Raw genomic sequence first — 16,514 nt, 5'->3', positions numbered from 1 at the left:
GACTGAAGCATTTTGCGTTGATGATATTAACTACCTTCGGCTAGTAATATCCATTTAGGTAGCTCACTTTCAATAAATATTTAGTTAATTTCTTAAATGATCATCTGTAGTAGCATAGGAAAATCCCAGAAATGCACTTGTGGCAGTTGGGCTATTAATAGTGGAGTCAGGAATGCGCCCAACAGAATTAGGGACAATTTCTTGTGTGAATTCAGGATCAATGTGTCGTAGATCAGCAGGTCCAGCCTGAAATAAAATCAGAAATAAATCAGTGAAGCTAATTTTCCCAATGCATATAGCCAAATTAAAAAAAAAAAAAATGTTTTGAAGTTGATGACATGATCCTTTTCTAGGAAAGAATTACCTTGGCAATGCTATTAATGATGGTAAGCCAGATATTTTGAGTAACATATTTGGGGTAAATTGCAATACCTGTAATGTCTGTAACATATTAAATGGCCCAATCTAAATTGCACTTTGATTCTTGCATAGGCTGGCTGACGCTTTATTTTTCCATTCATTTCAGGATTTTTGCCCTTCAGAAAATGGTGGTGAGCCATCTTCTTGATTCACTGCATTATTTCTCTTCAGTGTACCATGGTGTTGGGTGCACGGTGCAGATTTCAGGATTTATAACAAATGACAATGAAGGACCAGTGAGGCATTTGCAGGTATGCATCTTGGAGGGGAACCTGCAGGTGGTGTTGTTCCCATGCTTCTGCTGGCCTTGTCCTTAATGGTAGAGATTAGGGGTTTGGGGAGTATTGTGATTCCATTCCCAGATCTAATAAACCTGAACCAGATATGACATGAAAACCATGGCTGATTCTTTGATCTCTTTAAGTCTTTTTATATATAAAGGATGTTAAAGGATCTGTGCTATGGAATTCATCTTGATAAAGGTAAGAAAATATAATCTATGTTTGTAAAACACTTTGCCACCAACAAACACTTGAAAAGCACCTCAGAACATTCACAAGTAGCAGCGAGTTTGATCTGGCCCTTATCTAAAGCTAGAACGGCAGTAGAAACTTTCCTCCTGTTCCTATAGGAGCCTACCAAAATCTTATTCAACACAATACAGAAACAGTTGCTGCTGATCTATATTATACCAAGTGAAAATTGGGTTGTGAGGGATGACCTGACTGGCGATAGACCAAGAATAACAACTCAATTTTCACTTTGTACAAAATAGATCAGCATCATCTACCTCTGTATCTAATAGATCGATATCTTGATCCTCATTTCCATCAGTTGGACTATTACAATACTGAGCTAGATTTACTGGGGGATTGTTTTTCTCTACAAAATGTCACACAACAAACTAAACAAAACTAACAGAAGCCAAAACACCTACCACATTGGGATTATATGGTGTGGGAATTCTCTTATTGTAAAGATCCTCCCAGGCAATTGATGAAAAGAATGCATGTTTTTTGACATCAAGCTGTGATAGAAGAATGGAAAAATTAATCAAATTTTAACTTCACTTCATGGGTCATGCTTGATCTTAAAATTGTGTTTTGTGGATTATAGGATATGATCAGCACTTTGATCAGTGTAAAAACAGTTTTCATTAGTATAATTTAAGTTCTTACATGTGTTGTTAATTAACCGTAGTATAACACTGAGAAAACAAGACACCGGTTTATGAGACTACCATTAAATACTCAGCAATTTGAATGTACGCTAGCTGATTTTATTATTATTTATTGATAGACTTTGATAAACTAAAATCTTTTTTTGGATTTTTGATGGGCTGAGTTTTGCTGAGTTTTCACGGTCGACATTCTGGCTAAATAATTATTCTGTTCTTTTGAAAAGGGGCTATGGATTGACTTTGTATCAGTTAAATTCAGTTTGAGTGTTTGATTGTCCATTGTGTTCAACATCAAAAATGCCAGTAGATTAGAACAGACAATTCCTGTGGCAGACTGAGCTGACAGAAAGGGTGAGGAGCAAACAGTGAAAATAAAGAAAACCAAAATTGTACACAATACCCTGTGTGGTCGCACCAAGGCCTAAAAAAATGGTCATAAAACATCTGTATTCTTTTGCTTAGATCCTCTTACATATATTGGCTTTCCTTAATGCCTGTAGTACCTGTAAGTTAGCTTGCGGAGAATTGTGTACTAGGACATCCAAGTCCCTTTGAACATCAATATTTCCCTGCCTTTCATCAGTTTAAAAAAATACTCAGCACTTATGTTTATTATTAGGAGCAATTTTACGAAGGCCAATTAACACCACGTCTTTGGGATATGGGAGTGAACCGAAGCACCCAGAGAAAAGAAACACACAAGGACACGGGGAGAATATGCAAACTCCACATAAACAGCATCCGAGGTCAGGATCGAATCCCAGTCTCTGAAGCTCTGAGGCAACAGCTCTACCAACTACACCACTGTAACCAAAGTCTTTGGTTAATTTTGATTTTTAAAGATTAGATGCTCAACTCTTCATCCACTATTGGATGTCCAAAGCTGAATATCCTTTTATAAATAAGGAGTTCAGACCTAGTCCACATATTTCGAACGTAGCTTCAGATCTCCTGATATATGTATACTCTGTATAATGCTTCTATATATTCAATTGGCATTTTCTTACCAGCCAAGGAACATTCGGTTGATGGTTTAGATGGCCCATCCATGAAAATTCCAAGATAGTTATCCTGCTCCATTACCTGAGTATATACCAATTTAGTGCAATCTTCTCTCTGCCAAATCTCACTCAAATTTCCTATTAAACTGTATCCAGCATCTGTTCATTGTTCTAGCTGATCAAAATCTTTTTGATATCGTTTGAACTGATAATCATTCTTTGCTATTTTTCATTATCTGATATTATCTGGACATTTTGGATCATTCCATGCCTCTCAATCATGGTGGGGGTGGCGGGATTAAAATGCAGGTTTGTATTGGTTGTCGGAGAGGGATTTCCCTCGGGCTGCTAGCTGATGAAGAAAAATCGTTTAAGCTTCCCTTCCTGGGTTTAAAAAAAAATTTAATTGCTGCTTTGAAGTTAAACACGACCTAACGCCTTCAATGCCTTCAACATCATGGATCGCAATATCAGGACAAAACACAAGGTATGTTGTTTATTTGACATATTATCTTGCTTATTGGTGTGGCTTAATTTTAATCTTATGATGCGAAAAATGTTATTTAGGTCCACATACAAATTGGCCGTGCCTTGCCTGCCGATATGGGCTTAAAATTTATGGCAACGGCAACATTCCAATCAATCACATTCCAGAAACATCCACTCTCAAGATAATCAAATTCATTATTTTTTTGCACAATCATGTCATAAGAACATCTAAATCATCTATATTTTGTGTTATTGCCTACCCATGATCAATATTTTCTAACTAAATATCCACAGTACAGTTTTAGTCAGATGTATTGTGCAACAAATAATGATTTTGATTATCTTGAGAGTGGATGTTTCTGGATTAATTTATGGGAATTAAACATTAAATTCCTTCCATTTGGCATATAACTTCATGACAAAGTGAGATTTAAAAATCATGTTATATTGTGAATTCTTGTGTGAATGGGATCAGTTTGTTATTTGTTATTTGGATACTTAGTAATTGAATTTAGATTAATTTAATTGATTAGATGAATTTAATTGATTTGATGAAACTGATGAATATTAATTTTTTGTTGAGTATTTACTATTTGTTTTAGTGTTTAACTTTATCATTTCTACCTTTTTTTCTAAAACTGCAAATAATAACTTGTTTCTGTTAATGCTGTTCAGTGTTTTTTTTCCTTTACATTTTAAACAGATGTCTCCGAAGAAGAAATGCAAAATTGTCAATCCAAATGCCCAGCAAAAGAGACTGATTTAGACAGCATTCGCAGAGATTATCCGAATTTGGACTACTCTAAATGTGATGATCTACAGGACATTCTTAATGGGAAAGTAGTGGGCAGAAAGGCATGTCATGCATGGTTTGAAGAGCAAAAACTTGTAGTTTACAATGCCAACATTGAAAAGTTGAGGAAAAACAAGGTGTACAGAGTTGCTTAGTGGTTACAATCTGAGGAGTATGATGATGGTACTGATTATGATATGTCAATATACCAGCTAGCAACTGATCTTCTCCATAAAGACTTGGTCTTTTTCTAGAACTTGTGATTTCTTTACCTGTCTGTTACGGACTGACAGCATATAATACAATAATATTAACGTTTTTGAGAATATCACATTTTTGAATTTTCAAAGCAGTCTGGGTGTTTATAGGTCTATTTCCGTCACAACGGTCAATTTTGAAATTAGCTACAATTAGGTAACTAACTAATTATATGCTTTAATTTCAGGTCATCCAAGTAAGATGTTTTATATTTGTTTCAGAATGCTTCAATCTATAATAACTGAAAATGTCATTCAGTTCTTACTTTTTAAGAAAGTTATGGGCTTTTGACTGTCCTCGATCACAGCTTTTGTGTTAAGTCAATGGAAAAGCAATAGGGAACAAGATGCTAATTTCCGAGTATGAAAATGGCCATAACCTTTTTAATACTGAAGATATGAAAGTGAATTAGGTTTCAAATTAAAGTTATTTTTATGCTTTATCTGATGGGATAAATTACAGGCTTGATTTTTAAACTCAAAATTTTGTAACATTCCTATTTTATGGCAAGTTAAGACCTTTGAACTTGAAGGGTACAAGATTGCAATTGAAACGTGGCAATGCTTATATACCGTTTCAGTGTAATCTATTCTTACTCTCTTGTACTTGAATATGACTGTGCCTATGTATAGTAAAATATTTACTGAACTGTATGCAAAAATCATTTCATTGTACTGTACTTAGGTACATATTAAAATAAAGTACCATTCAACCATTAAATACTATAATACTAGTACTCATGCTTCTACCAAACACATTTGTATTTTAATATATTTCTTTGTTCAAAGGCTTTGAGCTTATTGAGTGGCTTATTATGTGAGAGTGTCAAATAATAACAGGAAGTCTGCAAGGTGATATTCAATGGCTCTCTCCTATGTACGAGTCTGCCATCTGTCAAAATAAAACAGTAAGTTAGTCAAGCATGATGATCTGCCTCATCTAAAACCATATTGCCAGAATCTGATTAGCTCTCTTTCCAGCAAATGTAAGGTATTGTCAGATTCATTTAACTTGGTGTTTAGACACATACAAAATGTACACTCACAAAATCTGCTTGAGCTCCTAATCGTCTCTTTTGATCTTTTTGTAGAAGTCCTGTCAGAATGTCACGAGCAGCTGTTGATATGCTCATTGGCAAGTGGAGTGGCTTGTGGAGAATGTTATCATACATCTCAGCTACATTCCGACTGTAGAAGGGTGGCTGCCCACAGAAAGGAAAAAAAGTTAACTTCTTGACCCAATCCTTGCATGTTTCTGTATCAGTCACAAACCTAATTGCGTTTAGTTTAGAGATACAGTGCGGAATCAGACCCTTCAGTCCACTGAGTCCGCACCGACCAGTGATCCCCGCACACTAACACTATCTTACACACACTAAGGATAATTTACAATTTTACCAAGCCAATTAACCTACAAGCCTGTACATTTTTGGAGTGTGGGAGAAAACCAAAGATCTCAGAGAAAACCCACACTGTCATGTGGAGATCATACCATCTCCGTACAGACATCAACCGTAGTTGGAACCCAGGTCTCTTTAAGCGCTGTAAGGCAGCAACTCTACCGTTGTGCCACTGTGCCACCCTAATCTGTTATTTGAAAATACTACAAAGCAAATTTATTTATAACTTTACTAAGATTTAACTGAAGTAACTAAAGAAAAATTGTTTCCAATGGCTGAAGGGTAGTTAATCATAAAGCCAGATTTAAGGCAGTTGGGGAATTGACTACAGGTACAATAAGGATAATACTTCTTTACAAAATGGTTTAAAAGCACTGCTTTGTGAGATTTGGGTTCTATTCAATCTTTTCAATGTAATTATTCGACAAAGAAAGGAACTGTAGAACCATGTGGAAATGTGAAATATTATGGTTGTGGGCATAATTGGATTTCTCTTTGGAAGAACAGCATTGAACTGGTTGGCCAAATTACCTCCTTCAGTACTCAGTGTGTATCCAAAATCCCTTTTCATCTCTTTGGGGTGGCACGGTGGTGCAGCAGTAGAGTTGCTGCCTTACAGCACCAGAGACCTGGGTTCCATCCTGACTAGGGGTGCTGTCTGTATGGAGTTTGTATGTTCTCTCTGTGACCGCATGGGTTTTCTCCGGGTGCTGTGGTTTCCTCTCACTCCAAAGATGTACAGGTTTGTAGATTAATTGGCTTTGGCAAAGATTGTAAATTGTCCCGAATGCATAGGATAGTGTGAGTGTATGGGGATCATTGGTTGGCGTGGACTCTGTGGGCATGAGGGCCTGTTTCCTTGTTGTATCGCCAAAAATTATCCTTTACCTCCTCAAATCCAGGACCCCTCTGCAGCTTTGTCTGTCACTTCAGTATGGAATGGACATTTAGATACAAGAGTAGAAACTCAAGAAAGTGCTGACAATGAAGCAAAGAATCTTGGATTTATAATCCTAAATGGTTCACCTGGTTCACCAATCATCAACCAGCCCACATCTCGCCCCACCCTCTCACCTCTTTATGCAGACTAGCTTTCCCTCCACACTCCCACTGCTAATGCAGGGTCTTGACGTGAACTGTCGACCATCCCTTTTCCTCCACTGAGCTTCTCTAGATACTGTATTTGTTTTTAATTTGATTGTCATGGTTTGGATTTAGTTTCTGGCTCATAGAATAGAATCCATTACTTACTAATCCAAGCAGCATCTCATAGAGGACTGCCCCGAAGCACCACCAGTCAACAGTACGATCATATGGATGTTTTCTTAGTACTTCTGGGGCAAGATACTAAAAAAGCAAAATGCATTTAGAATGGATGCTTGTAATTTTTTCTATGAGAAAAATCACTTCCATCAAGTATGAAATTGAACCAATAAACATTTAATAGGATAATAAATTTGCGCAAGATTAAAATAAGCCAACAATTAATTAGAAATCTGTTGACCATCTCTCATGAAAGTTTCCAATATTCCCAAAATTTAAAGGAGTTGTGCCACAGAGGTAGTCAGGTGTAAGGGCTGGTGGTAGAGGCAGGCGCAATAGTGGAATTTTAAAGGTTTTTAGATAGGCACATGGATATGCAGGGCATGGAGGGATATGGATCATGTGCATTCAGATAGGATTAGCTTAACCTGGCATCATGTTCAGCATGGACATTGTGGATCAAAGGACCTGCTCCTGTGTTGTACTGTTCTATGTTCTAATATCCTGTGCAGTCGGTGAGATAATGAAATTTATAATCCTAGTGTTCAAGGATTTACCCATTTTCACCTGTGTAATACACGTGAAGAATGAAAAACAAGACACTTGATAATGTTCAGATGCTATTTGAAGAGGCAGGTTTGGGAAGTCTAGATACCAGACAAGAGCCATTAGATCTAAAAGATCTAAAATCTAATAGACAAATATCTGATTTATACTTCTCTGAAAAATACTCTTTGATGGTTGAATTTTTATTATAAAAAGCACGTTTGTAATTTATATTTCAAGGAGTTGTGTGTCTATTATATACTTATAGGCCAAGTTAAATAAGACTCTGCTAGTCACTGAATCACCTCGGGAGTTCCGCAGAAAGTAGATGTTGTTCCTGTTGGTTCTATGACTTCTTTACATAGACCAAAGTCTGTTAATACAATATGACCCTGAAATATCAAAAAAAATCATCATCAACTGGATGTCATGACAAAGTTTGAAAGTAATGAGATATTTGTGCATAAATAATACCTGAGAATCTAGGAGAATGTTTTCAGGCTTTAAATCCCTGGAAGACAAAATGATCTAGCACTTAACTGCAGATCCTTTGAACTTTTGCAATAAATATATAGGATTTTTGCAACAAAACTCACCGATACACAATATTGAGGGAGTGTAGGTATCCTATTGCACTGGCCACCTCTGATGCATAAAATCTCGCTCTGGGCTCAGGGAACGTGTGTTCTTGTTGCAAATGGAAGAAGAGCTGCAATTAAAAGTCACTGGTGAAAAGTGCTAAATCAAGACTCTGGATGGAAGTCAGGTAGCGTTACATGGGAAAAAAGACACATAGTGTTGGAATAACAGTGGGTCAGGCAGCATCCTTGAAAAACACGGATAGGTAATGTTTCGGGATGGGACCCTTCTTCAGATTTAAACAGGTTAAACCTTGAACACTAGAAATGGCCACCTAGGATTATAACTCTGCAGTTCCTTATTTCTAGCATTATGTAGAGATGCCTCTGTTGGCTTCTGGATGGAAATAGTCAATCTGCTTAGTAGTTATGGTGTATACATTACATCTCCTGGAGGAGAATTTCTTTTCAATATGGTCTTTCTAGAATAACTTGAACAATCGACAGCTTCTACCTCATATTTGAAAAGAATATCATCGCTTTGCCTCTCCCATTACTTCTTTTCTTTTACCTTGATCCTGATTTAAAGGATAAATTGTAAACCAGAATCTTCATTAAAACTGTACATTAAATGTTCCACTCTGCACATGCATATGTACCTGTCCACTAAACCCAATCATATTCTGCTTCATGGTTTCTGCCCTATCTCAGTCTATCTACCTGCAAGATCCTCAACCATATTTTTGTTTATTCCAATGTCCTTCGATCATTTGCTATAACCTTTAATTCATCAGAAACTCCACTCTGATAGCCACAACAAGCATATCATGTTCAGCCCAAGTTTGGTCCTGCTCCTCAGAACCACAGTTTCACATTTATATGCCATTGTTTTACTCTTCCTATATCTTTCTAACTTCTTTCCCCTTGCAATCTTTGCTGAACGGTCTTTTGCTGAGTCTGGCCTCTTAAGCCTTTGGTTTAGCTCTGGAATTCCCTGCCTCACTATTTCACCTCTTCACCTTCATCCACTTCATGGAGTTTGCTATTTATTTTGTCGGTGACTCCAGGAAGTAGATGATCAAAGCAAATCGGGGAACGTTTTACCAGGTACATTCAAGATATGGATACATGGATCAGTACATGGATAGAAGGAATGTATTCATGCACAAAGCATAAAAGTAATATTATGCCACATTGAACAAGACAAATAATAGAACACAAGGAAGCAAGCGAGAATAGCAAAGAAATTGATTCACCTGTTAAACATAAATACTATAATACATTTCTAAAGGATTATGATCTGCTCACCTCACCACCATTCACATAATCCAGGACAAAATAGAGCTTTTCAGTTGTTTGAAAGGAGTAGTGAAGCCCAACCAGAAAAGGATGCTTGAGATTTTTCAGCAGCACATTACGTTCTACCATTATGTTCCTTTGCTAATTTAAAATAGGTAACATTAGATTCAGGGTAAACAGCCACATGGTACGTTTATACATTCGTTACTTAGAACACTTAAAATAATATACTTTTTTTTCATAGATTTTGTAATCATGGGAATTCATACTCAATTCGTTCTAAATTTATCTTACAAATTGTAGTTCTATTTCTAAACATATTAAATATATGTATGAAAACAGATCCCTTGGATCTGCCTCAGGGGGAGGAGTGGGGAGATGGATCTTTGTCAGAACTCTTGAGAAAGAACTGATGGAACAATGAAGGAGTGATTGTTTTTATTCTGGGCTTTACCATTCAGCAATTCTAAGAAGCTCTTACCGGTGTTCTGAAAAGTTCCACTCCCTCAGAACAGATCTAGTCATCGTTAGATGAATACAAAGTGCCAGTGAAACCCAGCAGGTCAGGCATTATCTCTGTAAAAAAGGATAGGTGATATTTCGGGTCGGGACTCTTCATCAGGCTGGAAGTAGGTGGGGGAGGGGAAGGGGGGAGGTAAGGCGAGAAAGACCAGGACAAATCTGGGCTGACAACAGATGACCTCAGGCTGGGCGTTTACCTGGTAGGTCAATTGTTGGCTAGGGACGGTGTGATCTCAAGAGGCATACAATGTTCATACGGCTGGGTTGTAAGCTACCCAAGCGAAATATGAGGTGTTGTTCCTCCAATTTGCGTGTGACCTCACTGCCAATGGAGGGGGCCCAGGACAGAAACGTCAGTATGGGATAGGGAAGGCGTGTGACCTCACTCTGCTAATGGAGGAGGCCCAGGACCGATACGTCAGCATGGGAATTTGGTTTTGACATTATGTTATGCACAATTGGTGCTGTTTCCTCCATTTTAACAGTGACTACATTACATCATTGGTTATAAAGCACATTAGAACAGCCTACAGTAATGAAAAATGCTAAGTAAATGCAAATTCTTCTTTCCTACTATCTTTAACAATTTTCCTCAATTAAGGTGACAAGCCCCGAGAAGCAGGTCCATTTAAAAAAAAAAGTTGGCATTACTGCTGGTGTTTGCATAAAACAGCACCATTTTAAATTGGCTGCTTTAGTCCCTCAAATCATTGAAAAGATCAATATAATTTTTGCTTATTCTTCAGCTCAGCACAGTGGTGCAGCTGGTAGTGCTGCTGCCTCTCATTGTCAGAGACTCAGGGTTCGATCCTGACCTTGGGTGCTAACTGTGCGTCATTTGCATTTCTCCCTATGACCATTTTCTCCTACATTCCCAAGATGTGCAGGTTTGTAGGTTAATTGGCTTCTGCAAATTGCCTTGTTTGCAGGGAGTGGATGAGAAAGTTGATCAATGTCGAACTAGTGTGAAGAGGTAATTAATGGTCGATGTGGACTCTGGGGGCCAGAGGGTCTGTTTCCATGCTGTATCCTTCAATATTTCATTAAAAATGTTAACTTTCTGTGCCAAAGTTCGTAAATTGACAGTAAAACTGTGTTAATCTGGCATGCTACAGACTTTGGTAGTGCAGACTAGCAGATGTTAGATATATAATTCACTATTTTTAGATGTTATGAACCAGTATAATAAATTTCCTAGTGAATTATGATAAAAATAATCCAGTAAATTTAAAGTCAGCTCAGAAACAGAGCGCTGGTGAGTTTAAACTGATTATGGGATCTGGGTTTCAGGATATTACAGGAAGCATAGGACCAGCATATGGTGAGTTAGATGCCAAACCATTGGGACTTCTGACGACTTGGATAGAGGATTATCAGAGTCTAACTCCACTTATCAAACACGTAGCCATCTCTCCTGTTTGCGAATTCCTCAGTCTGCCTCACTCCTGTATCAATGTTGGATTATTTCTCATCATGGTTTGCCAATGTCTAAACAGGTCAGTAATCAACCTGTGACTGTCAACACAATTGTGCCAATGGTTAATGAGAATTATCATCAGGAAGCAAATACAATGATATTGGTTAAACTTCCAAACATTGTCTACACTGCTACCGTTTGAGTTAATTAAATATTACATATGATCAACTAAACTTGCTGGATTTTGATACCTTTGGGAGTGAGAAAAATCCTTAAGCCCATAGTAGTACATCAATGTAGATTTCCAGAATAATATTTCAGTGTATATATTGATTTATTGAATAGAATAAACACAACGTTTTTCTCCCATGTGAAAATGTCAAAGACCAGAGGGCATAGGTTTAAGATGAAAGGGGCAAAGTTTCATGAAAATGTGTGGGGAAGTTTTTTGTATAGGGAGTGGTGGGTTCCTGGAATGTACTGCCGTGGGTGGTTGTGGAGGTAGGTATGATATGGACATTTAAGAGGCTTTTAGATAGACACATGGATATGCAGGGAATGGCAGGATATGGATCACATACAGGCAGAGGAGATTAATGTAACCTGGCATCATGTCTGGCACAGACATTGTGGGCCGAAGGGCCTGTTCCCGTGCTGTGTTCTCTTATGTTCTATGTTAGGAGAGAGGCATTGATAATAACTTAGTACATACCTCATTTTTTTTAAGGATCATTTTCTTCTGCAAGACTTTGATTGCATAGAATCTGCCATCAGATTTACGTTTCGCAACGAGAACCTAAATCAGCATTAATACATTAGGATTAAAGTCTCAACTCTGTAATATAAATTAAATGCTAATCACTTTGCAACATTATACGCCGGGACTTTGCTTGGCCCTCAAGATGCATTCTCAGGAATAGTTGCGCTATTAGAAACAGCACTTAAATGTGTTATTATAACACCATAAAGAGACAATAGTTTACTTTAGTTTTGGGATACAGTGTGGAAACAGGCCCTTCGGCCCACCGAGTCCGCACCGACCACAATTGCCCATTTACTAGTTCTATTCTACACACTAGAGACTATTTACAGAATTCAATTAAACCACAAACATGCATGTCTTTAGAATGTGGGAGGAAACCAGAGCATCTAGAGGAAACTCACGCAGTCACAGAGAGAACGTACAAACTCCATACAGACAACACCCATGGTCAGGGATGAACCAGGGTCTCTGACGCTGTAATGGCAGCAACTCTACCGCTGCGCCACTGTGCCACGCCATTACTGACAGCACTGCTGTAATGGAAATCTGGTTGAGAGCACAGCACTCTTGGTATTTGCACAGCTTTGAAATGGTTAAAGTGATCACGCCTCTGTGTAGCTTGACATGGAGTGAGCCGCTGAGGCAATGTATTATGGGTGTCTGTGTGGGGTGATGAATGGGATTTGGCAAACAGTGCAGCCAATCAACACTGAGGCGAGGGGACTGGCAGTATCAACTTCATGTGTAAACAGACTGTCTCAACCCTGTGGTCTCCCATCACTAGCCATATCCTCCCATCTCCGCTCCTTTCCGTTTTCCGCAGAGACCGTTCCCTCCACAACTCCCTGGTTAACTCATCCCTACCCACTCAAACCACCCCCTCCCCAGGTACCTTCCGCTGAAACCGCAAGAGATGCAACCACTGTCCCTATACCTCCTCCCTCGACTCCATCCAAGGACCCCCCATTCTCATAATGACTTTTCCCTCCTGGGCCTCCTCCACTGTCAGAGTGAGACCTTATGCAAATTGGAGGAGCAGCACCTCATATTTCGCTTGGGCAGCTTACAACCCAATGGTATAAATTTTGATTTTTCAACTTCAAGTCACCCTTGCTTTCTCCGTCCCTCTCCCATCCTAGCTTTCATACTAGTTCTACTGTCCTCCCGATTAAATATTATTGCCAATATGCCACGTTGTCACATTTCCTTATCAGCATCTGCTTTGATCAGTCATTTTCACACCTTCTATATCTCTCCCCTGACGCTCAGCCAAAGAAGGGTCTTGACCTGAAACGTCACCCATTCCCTCTCTCCAGAGATGCTACGTGTCCCGCTGGGTTACTCCAGCATTCTGTGTTTATCTTCCTGTGGTCTCTTTTGTAGCCTCCTGCTGGGTGTAATGGAAGCTGCCATCCTCTTCTCCCTTTGCTTGGTTGCACATCTCTCTTGACTCCCAGAGATTTCTCGATGGTAGGCCACTGGTCATTAAACTTGTCATCATAGAGAAATGGCAGAGCCAAGGACAGCTTTGCAGACAAACAGAGGGAGGAGGCAGCAGCTTCCATCACACCTAACGGGATCATAGAATCAAGGTGTTCTGACTGCACATGGAGCAATTGCTGCCGGTACCCAATAATGCCTGGCACGCACTGTGCTGGCCAGGGTTCAGCACATTTCAGTTCCGAGTTCTGAAACCACAGTCTTATCTCTACTCACAGATTCATGCAGCAATGAGATCTCGATGTCATTGCAGCAAAAATGTTATTGCAGCAGAAATTGCAAGGTTCCCAGCACAGCAGCATCAGCTGGATCGTATGTCTTTTCCACAGGTTCATTTGGAATTACAGATCAAGAGCATTATAATAAATCAGTGCTCTGCGGCTCAGTGCCAAGCATGGTGCTAATGTATTGACTACTCTGTATGTGTTATTTTTGGCTGGGTTTGAATATACATAAAGCCAGATACTCATTTATGTGTTTTTTTTGTCTGTCATGATGAAAAATGCACATATTTTTCAATGTCATTCTATCAAAAGTGGGTGAAAAAATATAAATATTTAGTAAAACTGCTTCAAAATTGCTTTTGAATGAGAAACTTATTAATTTAGAGATACAGCATGGATCTTCTCCGTAGATTGTCACCTTGTCGTGGTGGAGAAGCTTGTGTGGTCCTGAGATCCTGAGAGCGATGCTGTCTGGAGCTATGCTCCTGGTGAGGCCACCCATGGCGGGAAGGTCGAGGGGGAGGACTCTGACAAAGAGCAATCCAACCAAGACCTCAACGGTGGAACAGGCAGAGGATGATGGCTGACCTTAGTGGAGCGTCACAACGGCTGGGAAGGCGGATGAAGGCTGCAGCAGAAAAGGGTCTCCGGTCGTCTTGGACTCCATGCCACTGGATCCTGACCCAGACCTGTCAAGGACCGTGTGGTGGCTGTCTGTGCACCAGACTTAAACAAAGTCACGCACTGGCGACCTCCAACCCTGGAGACACCCATGGTCAGCCATGACCAAAGGGGGCCTACGAAGACAGCATGGAAACAAGCCCTTTGGACACGAGTTCATGCTGACCATCAATCACCCATTCACACTAGTTCCATATTATCCCACTTTCTCATCCACTCCCTACACACAAGGATCAATTTTCAGAGGCCAATTAACCTATAAACCTGCACATCTTCAGAATGTGGGAGGAAACCAGAGCATCCGTAGGAAACCCACGCTTCACAGGGAGAGTGTGCAAACTACACACTTGAAGTCAAGATCGAACTTGGGTCTCTGGCACTGTGAGGCAGCGTCTCTACCAGCTGCACCACTGTGGTAGCCCTGCATCTTTGTCTAGCATGTTTGGTTTATTGCACAACAACCCTTCCACCATTTCCAATTTGTACATCAGAAGACACAACCGGATAAGGGAGAAATGAAAAAGAGGAGATTTGATGTGAACATATCAGAGAATTCAATGACCTCTGCCGCTCCTGGACACTGGGTCTGTGGCAGTTGAACCAACTTAGGGTGGCACAGTGGCGCAGCAGTTTTTTTTGACATACAGCATGGAAACCGATTCTTCAGCCCACCGAGTCCACGCCGACCATCAATAACCCGTTCACACTAGTTCTATATTATCTCACTTTTGCATCCACTCCACATTAGGAGCAATTTGACCGATGCCAATTAACTTACAAACTCGCACGTCTTTGGGATGTGGGAGGAGACCCACACGGGCCACAGGAGAAAGGTGCAAACTCCATACAGAGAGCACACAAGGTCAGGATCCAATCTTGGTCTCTGGCGCTGTGAAGCATCAGCTCTACCAGCTGATAGTATAATTAAGGTAAAATAGAAAGGGAGTAAAGTAATAGTAATAGTTTACTTACTTTCCCAAAACTCCCTTTTCCAATAACTTTTAGAAAATCAAAGTCTGTTGGTTTGGCACTGCGAACAAATAATCATTTTAAGTGAAGTATTTTCATGTCTAATTGGTTGTTTTTCTGGTTTCAAAATTAGGTTATTATTCTGGTAACAAAATATACTTACAAAGGATTTGCTGAAGGGCCCAAGTTGATGTCACTTTGCTTTGACATACTCTGTAAGAGAAAGATTAGGGTAAGGAAATTGCTTGTTAAATTATGATAATAAAGATCGCTAAGTTTTGGCATAAAAATATCAATGCAATTATAAAAATTAGTTTCTCTTACCGAATTTCCCCTATTGTTGTGAAAATGATCCATGTCAGTTTTCGAAACCTTTATTTTCTAAAGTCTAGTCCTGAAAAAGAGCAGCAGCCTTTTATTATTTGAAATCTAATTTTTTACACTTTCTCTTGCTATTAAAGTACAACAAAATATAGCAGCGACTTCAAATATTTTGATTGCAAAGTAACACGTAGAATTTTTGGAGGAAAGGCATTATATTTAGGGTCTCGACCTGAAACGTCGCCTATTTCCTTCACTCACCCGCTGAGTTTCCGTCACTCACCCGCTGCATCACCCGCTGAGTTTCTCCAACATTTTTGTCTACCTTCGATTTTCCGGCATCTGCAGTTCCTTCTTAAACATTTTTTATGAGGTGTTATTCATAAGGGATGTGATCTGGGAACTTATATTTCTAATGCTATTAATTATTATTTTCTGTGGGGTTATGCCATGCGGGACATGTGTACCTTTGATGTCAGCAGTCCCAATGTATTCATATGATATTTTATAAGCACATAAAAAACAGGAACATACATGCTTCTTGAAACAGCTCTGCCATTTAATAAGATAATGGCCAGTCTCATTATTGCATCCACTGGTCTTCTTATTAAGATTCAGGGGGTTTATTGTCATGCCAGTTCCATACATGGTACAATCCTGTGTGAAAATCTTGTGCTGGAGGATTCCGTACAGTAAATTTAACATTAAATTATAAAGTGCATCCATTATATTTTGTAAAGTGAACATTAAGTGATAGACAGAGTCCATTGTTTCAACAGCCTGATTGCCTGGGGGAAAAAGCTGTTTTGAGTGTCTGGTGGTATGGGAGCTGATGTTCAGGTACCTTCTCTCTGAGGGCAGCAGGCAGAATAGACTGAGGTGGCTGGGGGG

The 16,514-nt window shown here is 39.3% G+C and overlaps 1 protein-coding gene across 1 annotated transcript; it reads right to left on the bottom strand.

The window, feature by feature from the left end:
- sgk2 (serum/glucocorticoid regulated kinase 2) lies at positions 1-15,683 on the bottom strand. The gene is made up of 12 exons (XM_033041907.1): positions 15,627-15,683; positions 15,466-15,515; positions 15,306-15,363; positions 11,878-11,961; positions 9,236-9,367; positions 7,946-8,058; positions 7,824-7,860; positions 7,655-7,741; positions 6,792-6,887; positions 5,187-5,342; positions 1,358-1,447; positions 1-246 (listed from the first exon to the last, which is right to left on the bottom strand). Exons 1-12 carry the CDS (start codon positions 15,657-15,659, stop codon positions 85-87), a joined length of 1,098 nt encoding a protein of 365 aa, XP_032897798.1. The 5' UTR covers positions 15,660-15,683; the 3' UTR covers positions 1-84.
- Positions 15,684-16,514: the final 831 nt, after the last annotated feature.

Source organism: Amblyraja radiata, chromosome 23 (assembly GCF_010909765.2).
Source record: "Amblyraja radiata isolate CabotCenter1 chromosome 23, sAmbRad1.1.pri, whole genome shotgun sequence".
NCBI classification, from domain to species: domain Eukaryota; kingdom Metazoa; phylum Chordata; class Chondrichthyes; order Rajiformes; family Rajidae; genus Amblyraja; species Amblyraja radiata.
The sequence above is the reverse complement of the archived record's forward strand: the minus strand, read 5'-3'. Positions and strand labels throughout refer to the sequence as shown.